Source organism: Scyliorhinus canicula, chromosome 16 (genome assembly GCF_902713615.1).
Source record: "Scyliorhinus canicula chromosome 16, sScyCan1.1, whole genome shotgun sequence".
Classification (NCBI taxonomy): Eukaryota; Metazoa; Chordata; class Chondrichthyes; order Carcharhiniformes; family Scyliorhinidae; genus Scyliorhinus; species Scyliorhinus canicula.
In genome coordinates this window covers 80,854,760-80,865,902 of record NC_052161.1, presented here as the reverse complement: position 1 = coordinate 80,865,902, position 11,143 = coordinate 80,854,760, and the positions used below count along the sequence as shown (strand labels likewise).

Below are 11,143 nucleotides of genomic sequence, written 5' to 3'. Positions count from 1 at the left end.
TGAAACTCTGAATTGAGACTCTGGTTATTCAACAATATGTTATAGCCTGAAATGTGTTGCAGCTTCACCGTATTAGAATAACACATGGCCATTGTGCGCAGCTTGACAACAAAGTGCATCTTTCCTGTTGTAGATTGAGGCGGCGGGATGGATATTTAGTCTACATATGTTCAAAGGCTTTATTGATACTGTGTAGTCTGTTGCAGTGTAACTTGTTTCTCTAAAAGGCAGAGTTTTTTCAGCTAACTAATGTTTTCTGGTGAGCAGGTTGAAAGTTACAAGCGGCTAACTCCCATGACTGTTCTCGACTCGGCTCTGGAGTCTCTGGATAATTTGCGTCCTGGTGACTGTATTGTGTGCTTCAGTAAAACCGATATCTATTCACTCAGTCGTCAAATTGAGGCCCGTGGACTGGATTGTGCAGTGATATATGGAAGTCTCCCGCCTGGTAAATAACTTAAATCTTTGTAATGTAGTCTTGTATTACAGCATGTTTGTATGTTGTGAATGACAGCCTGAATTAACCTCTGCTGGCTCTTTAGAGGAGCCAATTAATCTCTTTCCCTACGGCCCTGTGAATCTTTTTTCTTCTGTTATTTATCCATACCTCTTTTAAATGTTACTATTGAATCCACTTGCACCACAGTTTTAGGCATTCCAGATCAAAACGCAGCCTGTATTAAAAAAAAAAGGTTTCCTTGTCGTTCCTTCCTGGGCAGCACGGTAGCACAAGTGGTTAGCACTGTGGATTCACAGCACCAGGGTCCCAGGTTCGATTCCCCGCTGGATCACTGTCTGTGCGGAGTCTGCACATTCTCCACGTGTCTGCGTGGGTTTCCTCCGGGTGCTCCGGTTTCCTCTCACAGTCCAAAGACGTGCAGGTTCGGTTGATTGGCCATGCTAAATTGCCCTTAGTGTCCAAAGATGTTAGATGGGGTTATTGGGTTACAGGGATAGGGTGGAAGTGAGGTCTTAAGTGGGTCGGTGCAGACTCGATAGGCCGAATGGTCTCCTTCTGCACTGTACGTTCTATGTCGTCCGTGGTTCTTTTGACAATCGATCAAAGCACTGCATAGGCCACACCTCGCCTCCATATGCACAGGGCTGTGCCTATTGCACTGGACTCGCAGGTTACCTTTGCGGATACGTGTCCAGTCGTGGGCCATTTGGATCCCCAGGTATCGGAATTTGGTTTGGGCCAGCTTGAAAAGCAGTCTCCCCAACCCTGCTCCCCCCCCACCTAAACCGTTCCAGTACCTCTATGAGGTACTTCTATTCAACGCTGTCAAAGAATTTCTCTGCATCCAGGGAGATGATCACCTCCAGTGTTCTCTCCCCGGATAGGGTCATGATCACGTTCAGCAGGCGACTGATGTTTGCTGTTAATTATCTGCTATTGACAAAGCCCGTCTGATCTTTCGTGACTACCTCTGGCATGCAGCACTCCACCCGCCTCGCTAGGGCTTTCGGCAGGATCTTGGTGTCGGTATTAATACCAAGCATTAATTCTGCGTAAGGCTGGAGAAGGAATTGTGAGAGCCCTGGCTGAGATATTTGGATCACCGTTAGCCACGAGTTAGGTACCAGAAGACTGGATGGTAGCAAATGTTGTGCCCCTATTTAAGAAGGGCTGCAAAGAAAAACCTGGGAATTATAAACTGGTAAGCCTAACATCTGTGGTGGGTAAGTTACTAGAGAGGATTCTGAGGGATAAGATATACAGGCATTTGGAAAGACAGGGTTTGATTAGACGTAGTCATCATGGCATTGTGCATGAGAGATCATGCCGTACAAATTTGTCAGAGTTCTTTGATGAAGTAACCAGGAAGATTGATGAGGGCAGGATGATAAACATAGTCTATGTGGACTTCAGTAAGGCCTTTGTTAAGGTTCTACATGGTAGGCTGCTCTGGAAGGTGAGATCACATGGAATCCAAGGAGAGCTGGCAAATTGGATGTACAATTGACTTGACTGTTGGAAGCAGAGTGTAATGGTGGAAGGATACTTGGACTGGAGGCCTGTGATTAGTGGTGGGTGCCTCAGGGGTCAGTGCTGGACCCATGGCTGTTTGTTATCTGTATCAATGATTTGGATGAGAATGTACAGGCGTGATCAGTAAGTTTGCAGATGACACTAAAATAGGTGGTATTGTAGACAGTGAGGAAGGTTATCAAAAATTGCAGCTGGGAAAATGGGCTGAAAAATGGCAAATGAAGCTTGATACAGATAAGTGTGAGGTGTTGCATTTTGGAAAGTCAAATCCAGGTAGGACTTTCACGATGAATGGTAGGACTTTAGGGAGTATCATGGAACAGGAGTATTTTGGAGTTCACATGCACGGTTCGCTAAAGATGGACTCACAGGTAGATAGGGCAGTGTAGAAAGCTTTTGGCATGTTGGCCTTCATCAGTCAGGGCATGAGTGTCAAAGTTGGGAAATTATGTCGTTCCCCTGGGGCTTCCTCATTAGCACCCTGTACGCTTGGTCCACTTCCCGAGGTCATTCTCCCTCGCCCAGTAGCTTCTCAGCACCCTTCCCACATGCGTGCCGGAGTCTGCTACTTCACTTCCCTCCGGCAGGCCCACGATCCTTGGGTTCTGCCAGCATGACCGGTTCTCCAGGTCCTCAATTTTCTCTTGCAGCCACCTCGGTTGATCCTGCATCAGCTCCATCGAGCTGGTCCTCGTGTTCCCCCGGTACCTCCTCCATCTTCTGGATCTCCTGACTCTGGGCCTCTAACCTCGTCTCCACATGGTCGATCACCGCCTAATCGAGTCCACCGCCCTGGCCAGTTCCTCCAGATTCTTCTTATGTTGCTGGGTGAACTTCCCGTTCATGAAGCCCACCAGCTGCTCCATTGCCCACTGAGCTGGCAGACCTGCACCCTGCATTTCCACGTGTGTCGCAGGCGCCACACCAACTTTTGAGGCTGTGAAAATAGATAAGTCCCCTGGGCCGGATGGGAAGCCAGGGAGGAGATTGCTGAGCCTTTGGCTTTGATCTTTAAGTCATCTTTGTCTACAGGAATAGTGCCTAGGACTGGAGGGTAGCAAATGTTGCCCCCTTGTACAAGAAGGGGAGTAGAGATAACCCCGGTAACTATAGGCCAGTGAGCCTTACTTCTGTTGTGGGAAAAGTCTTGGAAAGGTTTATAAGAGATAGGATGTATAATCATCTGGAAAGGAATAATTTGATTAGAGATAGTCAACATGGTTTTGTGAAGGGTAGGTCGTGCCTCACAAACCTCATTCTTCGAGAAGGTGACCAAACAGGTGGATGAGGGTAAAGCAGTTGATGTGGTGTATATGGATTTCAGTAAAGCGTTTGATAAGGTTCCCCACGGTAGGCTATTGCAGAAAATACAGAGGCATGGGATTCAGGGTGATTTAGCAGTTTGGATCAGAAATTGGCTAGCTGATAGAAGACAAAAAGTGGTGGTTGATGGGAAATGCTCTGACTGGTGTCCAGTTACTAGTGGTGTGCCACAGGATCTGTTTTGGGGCCGTTGCTGTTTGTCATTTTTATAAATGACCTGGAGGAGGGCGTAGAAGGATGGGTGAGTAAATTTGCAGATGACACTAAAGTCGGTGGAGTTGTGACAGTGCAGAAGGATGTTACAAGTTACAGAGGGACATAGATAAGCTGCAGAGCTGGGCTGACAGGTGGCAAATGGAGTTTAATGCAGAAAAGTATGAGGTGATTCATTTTGGAAGGAATAACAGAAAGGCAGAGTACTGGGCTAATGGTAAGATTCTTGGTAGTGTGGACGAGCAGAGAGATCTCGGTGTCCATGTCCATAGATCCCTGAAAGTTGCCACCCAGGTTGAGAGGGTTGTTAAGAAGGCGTACGGTGTGTTAGCTTTTATTGGTAGAGGAATTGAGTTTCGGAGCCATGAGGTCATGTTGCAGTTGTACAAAACTCTGGTGCGGCCGCATTTGGAGTATTGTGTGCAGTTCTGGTCACCACATTATAGGAAGGATGTGGAAGCATTGGAAAGGGTACAGAGGAGATTTACAAGAATGTTGCCTGGTATGGAGGGAAGATCATATGAGGAAAGGCTGAAGGACTTGAGGCTGTTTTCGTTAGAGAGAAGAAGGTTAAGAGGTGACTTAATTGAGGCATACAAGATGATCAGAGGATTAGATAGGATGGACAGTGAGAGCCTTTTTCCTCGGATGGTGATGTCCAGCACGAGGGGACATAGCTCTAAATTGAGGGGAGATAGATATAGGACAGATGTCAGAGGTAGGTTCTTTACTCAGAGAGTAGTAAGGGCGTGGAATGCCCTGCCTGCAACAGTAGTGGACTCTGCAACACTAAACGCATTCAAATGGTCATTGGATAGGCATATGGACAATAAGGGACTTTAGAGGGGTTTCACAGGACGGCGCAACATCGTGGGCCGAAGGGCCTGTACTGCGCTGTAATGTTCTATGTTCCCCTCTTTTTTGTGGCCATTTCTGGTCCACGACTCCATGCACCGGTAGGTCACTCTCTCCTACCAGCACTCCTGCACCTTTTTTCCTCCACTCATCCACCCGTTAATCGGGGAAAAGGTAAAAAAAAAAACGGCACAAGTTGGAGCCACCAAATGTGAGACCATTCATGGCCGCCACCGGAAGTAAGCCTAAACTGTTCAACCTCTCCTCATACCTCAATCCTTTCATCTCCGGAATCAATCTGGTGAACCTCTTCTGAACTGCCTCCATTGCCACCACACCCTTCTTCAAATAAGGAGACCAACACTGGACACAATTCTCCAGTTGTGGTCTCACCAACACCCTATACAATTGCAGCAACGTTTCTCTGCTTTTATATTCTAGTCCTTTTGCAACAACTGCTTACATTTGATTTGCCTTTTTAATTACATGCTGTATCTGCATACCAACTTTCTGCAATTCATGAACAAAGACCCTCTGCCCAGGATCTGATTTCCATTTAGATAATTTGCCTTTCTATTTTTTGGCCAAAATAAATAACCTCACTAACATATATTAACCTGCAAACCCGACCCTGTTTGTGGGCTTGTGCCAAAATTGGCAGAGCTGTCCCACAGTCTAAAGCAACAATGGTCTGACATAGTCATACTCATAGAAATCATAGAATTTACAATGCAGAAGGACACCATTTGGTCTATCGAGTGCACTGGCCCTTGGAAAGAGCACCCCCATACTTCCAACCTATCCCCGTAACCCAGTAACCCTACGTAATCTTTTTTGGACATTAAGGGCAATTTAGCATGGTCAGTCCACCGAACCTGCACATCTTTGGACTGTGGGAGGAAACCGGAGCACCCGGAGGATACCCACGCAGACACAGGGAGAATGTGCAGACTTTTAAAATAATTTTTATTAAGATTTTCACAAAATATAAACAACAAAACAATATTAACCAAACAACCATAGTAAAAACCAAAGAACAAGAACCCGCCCCCCAGTAACTACAAAAACAGAAAAAATAAAACAACAAAAGTGAAAGAGATAACACCCGCCCCATCCAACAAACCCATGTACACAATTCTCCCTCCCACCGAGGGATGTACTTTGTCTACACTGTCCTTTCTCAGGTAAGGAGACCAAAACTGAACACTATACTCCAGGTGTGACCTCACTAACACCTTATACAATTGCAGCATAACCTCCCTAGTCTTAAACTCTATCCCTCTCGCAAGGGATTGCACCTGTAAAGCAACTTTTTGCGGCTCATGCACTCGGCCACCCAGGTCCCTCTGCACAGCGGCATGTTTTAATATTTTATCATTTAAATAATAATACCTTTTGCTATTATTCCTACCAAAATGGATAACCTCACATTTGTCAACATTGTATGCCATCTGCCAGACCCGAGCCCATTCACTTAACCTATCCAAATCCCTCTGCAGACTTCCAGTATCCTCTGCACTTTTTGCTTTATCACCATACCAACAAAATGGAAGGATGGTAGAAAGAGGGAAAATCGACCATGGATATCTAAGGAAATAAGGGAGAGTATCAAATTGAAGGAAAAAGCATACAAAGTGGCAAAGATAGTGGGAGACTAGAGGACTAGGAAATCTTTAGGGGGCAACAGAAAGCTACTAAAAAAGCTATAAAGAAGAGTAAGATAGATTATGGGAGTAAACTTGCTCAGAATATAAAAACAGATAGTAAAAGTTTCTCCAAATATATAAAACTAAAAGGAAGTGGCTAAGGTAAATATTGATCCTTTAGAGGATGAGAAGGGAGTTTTAATAATGGGAGATGAGGAAATGGCTGAGGAACTGAGCAGGTTTTTTGCGTCGGTCTTCACAGTGGAAGACACAAATAACAGGCCAGTGACTGACAGAAATGAGGCTCTGACAGGTGAGGCCCTTGAGATGATTGTTATCACTAAGGTGGTAGTGATGGGCAAGCTAATGGGGCTAAAGGTAGACAAGTCTCCTGGCCCTGATGGAATGCTTCCCAGAGTGCTAAAAGTGATGTCTAGGGAAATTGCAAACGCACTAGTCATAATTTACCAAAATTCGCTAGACTCTGGGGTGGTCCCGGTGGATTGGAAATTAGCAAACGTGACACCACTGGTTAAAAAAGGAGGTAGGCAGAGCGCGGGTAATTACAGGCCAGTGAGCTTAACTTCGGTAGTAGGGAAGATGCTGGAATCTATCATCAAGGAAGAAATAGCGAGGCATCCGGATAGAAATTGTCCCATTGGGCAGACGCAGCATGGGTTCATAAAGGGCAAAGGACAAAGAAAATTACAGCACAGAAACAGGCCCTTCGGCCCTCCCAGCCTGCGCCGATCCAGATCCTGTCTCCTAGTTTCCAATGTCTACTTCCCTCTGTTCCCCGCCCGTTCATATATCTGTCTGGATGCATCTTAAATTATGCTATTGTGCCAGCCTCTACCACCTCCGCTGGCAAAGCGTTCCAGGCACCCACCACCCTCTACGTAAAAAACTTTCCATGCACATCTCCCTTAAACTTTCCCCCTCTCACCTTGAAATCGTGACCCCTTGTAATTGACACCCCCAATCTTGGACAAAGCTTGTTCCTGTCCATACCTCTCATAATTTTGTAGACCTCAATCAGGTCCCCCCTCAACCTCCGTCTTTCCAACAAAAACAATCCTAATCTACTCTTCATAGCTAGCACCCTCCATACCAGGCAACATCCTGGTGAACCTCCTCTGCACCCTCTCTAAAGCATCCACATCCTTCTGGTAATGTGGCGACCAGAACTGCACGCAGTGTTCCAACGAAGTCCTATACAACTGTAACATGACCTGCCGACTCTTGTACTCAATACCCTGTCCGATGAAGGCAAGCATGCTGTATGCCTTCTTGACCACTCTATCAACCTGCGTCGCCACCTTCAGGGTACAATGGACCTGAACTCCCGATCTCTCTGCACATCAATTTTCCCCAGGACTCTTCCATTGACCATATAGTCCGCTCTTGAATTTGATCTTCCAAAATGCATCACCTCGCATTTGCCTGGATTGAACTCCATCTGCCATTTCTCTGCCCAACTCTCCAATCTATCTATATTTTGCTGTATTCTCTGACTGTCCTCCTTGCTATCTGCAACTCCACCAGTCTTAGTATGATCTGCAAACTTGAGAATCAGACCACCTATACCTTTCTCCAGGTCATTTATGTAGATCACAAACAACAGTGGTCCGAGCACGGATCCCTGTGGAACACCACTAGTCACCCTTCTCCATTTTGAGACACTCCCTTCCACCACTACTCTCTGTCTCCTGTTACCCAGCCAGTTCTTTATCCATCTAGCTCGTACACCTTGAACCCCATACGACTTCACTTTTTTCATCAACCTGCCATGGGAAACTTTATCAAACGCCTTACTAAAGTCCATGTATATGACATCTACAGCCCTTCCCTCATCAATTAACTTTGTCACTTCCTCAAAGAATTCTATTAGGTTTGTCAGACATGACCTTCCCTGCACAAAACCATGCTGCCTATCACTGATAAGTCTATTTTTTTCCAGATGTGAATAGATCCTATCCCTCCGTATCTTCTCCAACAGTTTGCCTACCACTGACATCAAGCTCAGGTCTATAATTCCCTGGATTATCCCTGCTACCCTTCTTAAACAAAGGGACAACATTAGCAATTCTCCAGTCCTCCGGGACCTCACCTGTGCTCAAGGATGCTGCAAAGATCAGAGAACAATGTTCCATATTAAGACCATAAGAGCAGAATTAGGCCACTCGACCCATCGAGTCTGCTCCACCATTCAATCATGGCTGACAGAGAAACAATGTTCCAGCAGAATCCAACACCAGTTGGGATCTTCCTGTGATTATAGGTATCTCCCAGACATTTGGTGCTTATAGGGGTGGTGGAAGCAGAGACCCTCATAATATTTAAGAAGTATTTAGATGTGCACTTGCAATCCCAAGGCATGATGTAGAGATGCCGACGTTGGACTGGGGTGGGCACAGTAAGAAATCTTACAACACCAGGTTAAAAGTCCGACAGGTTTGATCGAATCACCGGCTTTCATAGCGCAGCTCCTTCCTCAGGTGAAGGGCTGCACACTGAAAGCTAGTGATTCGAAATAAACCTGTTGGACTTTAACCTGGTGTTGTCAGACTTCTGACAATCCCAAGGCAGACAAGGTTATGGGCCAAGTGCTGGAAAATTAGATCAGAATGGTTAGGTGGATATTTTTGACTGGCGCCGACACGATTAGCTGAAAGGCCTATTCTATGCTGGATGATTCTATTTCTCTATTCAATGTTCCTCAGACTGCTGTTCTCAAATCATCCTATTATTTCTTTCCTGATATGTAAACCCACACATTTCTAGTTTCATCTTTGTGAATTTTCTCTGCTGCCTCTCCAGCACCTCCATGTCCTTTTCATAACATGGTGATCGGAACTGCGAGCATACGTATTGCGGGCCAAACAACATTCAATATAGGTTTAGCAAACCATGCTCAAATTGTTACGCCACTCTGGGCAAGCACAATTCCCACCCTCGACCCAGAGTTGCAACAACTAACAAATAATTCTTACAAACTTTGAAAGATTTTGGCCCTGGACTGCTCCAATGAGTCACAGGCACTAGATGTATAAGTAAAATATTTTAAAAATGGTATTATTTACAACAAGCAAAAAGATGAATACATAATGATAAGAATGGAACACCGGTCTGCTAATCTAACTATACCCGAAACCCCGACCCACCCTCCACCCAGGCATACACAGGATAGACACGCGGTGGGAGGGGGGGGGAGGAGATTAAAAGTAACATGGATCAAGAGGTATAAGATGGTTCTTTGCTGCCAACATAGTGGCCTTTGTAGCCGGCAAACTCCCTGCAGGCTGCGGAAAGAAAGAGAGGGGGGGGGGGGTGTGAGGGATTGATTGATTCATTTAAAACTGCCTCAAACTTAGATCTCTTCACAGAACTCGGGACAAAATAGAGCTCTTCACATGACCTGCCTTTCTTCCGGAAGGTTCTGAATGGCAAAACAAGACCTCCTCTTGGGGAATAAGCAAGGGCAAATGGCAGAAATGTTAGTGAGGGATCACTTTGGGATCAGTGACCATAATTTTATTAGTTTTAAGATAGCTATGGAGAATGATAAGTCTGGCCCAAAAATTAAAATTCTAAATTGGGGTAAGGCTAATTTTGATGGTATTGGACAGGAACTTTCAAAAGTTGATTGGGGAGTTTGTTAGCAGGCAAAACGACGGCTGGTAAGTGGGAGACTTTCAAAAGCGGGTTAACCAGGGTTCAGGGTAAGTACATTTCTTTTAGAGTGAAGGGCAAAGCTGGTAGAAGTAGGAGACCCTGGATGACCCAGGATATTGAGTACCTGGTCAAAAAGAAGAAAGAGGCATATGACATGAATAGGCAGCTGGGATCCCTTGAAGAGTATAGAGGATGTCGGAGTAGAGTTAAGAGAGAAATCAGGAGGGCAAAAAGGGGACACAAGATTGCTTTGGCAGATAAGACAAAGGAGAATCCAAAGAGCTTCGACAAATACATAAAGGGCAAAAGAATAACGAGGGAGAGAATAGGGCCTCTTAAGGATCTACAAGGTTATCTATGTGCGGATTCTTCAAGTGATGGGTGAGATCTGAAATCAATATTTCTCATCAGTATTTACTGTTGAGAAAGACATGGATATTAGGGAACATTGGGAAATAAATAGTGATGTCTTGAGTAGTGTACATATTACAGGAAAGGAGGTGCTGGAAGTCTTAAAGCGTATCAAGGGAGATAAATCACCAGGTACTGATGAAATGTATTTCAGGATGTTGTGGGAGGCTCAGGAGGAAATTGCGGTCCCCTGGCAGAGATATTTGAATCGTCAACAGCCGCAGTTAAGATGCCTGAAGATTGGAGGGTAGCAAATCTTGTGCCTTTGTTTAAAAAGGACCACGGGGAAAAGCCTGGGAACTACAGACCCGTGAGTCTAACATCTGTGGTGGGTAAGTTGCTGGAAGGTATTTTGAGATTTAGAATCTACATGCATTTAGAGAGGCAAAAACTGATTAGGGACAGTCAACATGGCTTTCAGAGTAGAAAATTATGGGGGCGATTCTTCGATATTGGGCCCAAAAGTTCGCGCCATTGTGAACACCATCGCGTTTCACGACGGCGCGAACCGGGCCCGGTTACGTACGATTCTGGCCCCCATAGGCCCCGGGGGGGGGGGGGAGGGGGGGGGGGGGGGGGAGGAAAGAGGCCGGCCTGCCGATTGGTGGGCCCCGATCACCGGCCAGACCCCATTGGAGCCCCCCCACCCCCCAGGTGAAGGAGCCCCCCTGCCCCCCCCCCCCCCCCCCCGTTCCCTCAGAGTTCCCGCCGGCAGCAACCAGGGGTGAACGGCGCCGGCGGGACTCTGCGGGAACGGTCGGGGAGGGGGGGGCAGGGGGGCTCCTTCACCTGGGAGGTTGGGGGGGGGGGAGCAACCAGGGGTGAACGGCGCCGGCGGGACTCTGTCGTATCGGCGCGGCAACTCGGCCTTCCGGGCCGGAGAATCGGCGGCATAATTGATTCCAGTGGCCCGCGACCAGCGCCGTGCCAAACTCGCCGGGGCTCGGAGAATCGCTCCCCCCATGTCTCACAAATTTGATTGAGATTTTTGACAGGGCAACCAAGAAGGTAGACGAGGGCAGTGCAG

The 11,143-nt window shown here is 46.5% G+C and overlaps 1 protein-coding gene across 2 annotated transcripts in view; it reads left to right on the top strand.

Moving 5' to 3' along the window:
* Nucleotides 1-234: 234 nt before the first annotated feature.
* Nucleotides 235-11,143, top strand: part of LOC119979557 (ATP-dependent RNA helicase SUPV3L1, mitochondrial-like) — an 81,878-nt gene continuing 70,969 nt past the window's right edge. The window contains exons 1-2 of one of the 2 annotated variants that reach the window (XM_038821969.1): nt 249-448; nt 10,271-10,448. In XM_038821969.1, the coding sequence (XP_038677897.1) occupies nt 431-448; nt 10,271-10,448 (196 nt within the window). In that variant the 5' untranslated portion in view covers nt 249-430. Of the gene's footprint in view, nt 449-10,270; nt 10,449-11,143 lie in introns of both variants that reach the window. The other variant, XM_038821968.1, reaches the window with a different exon arrangement.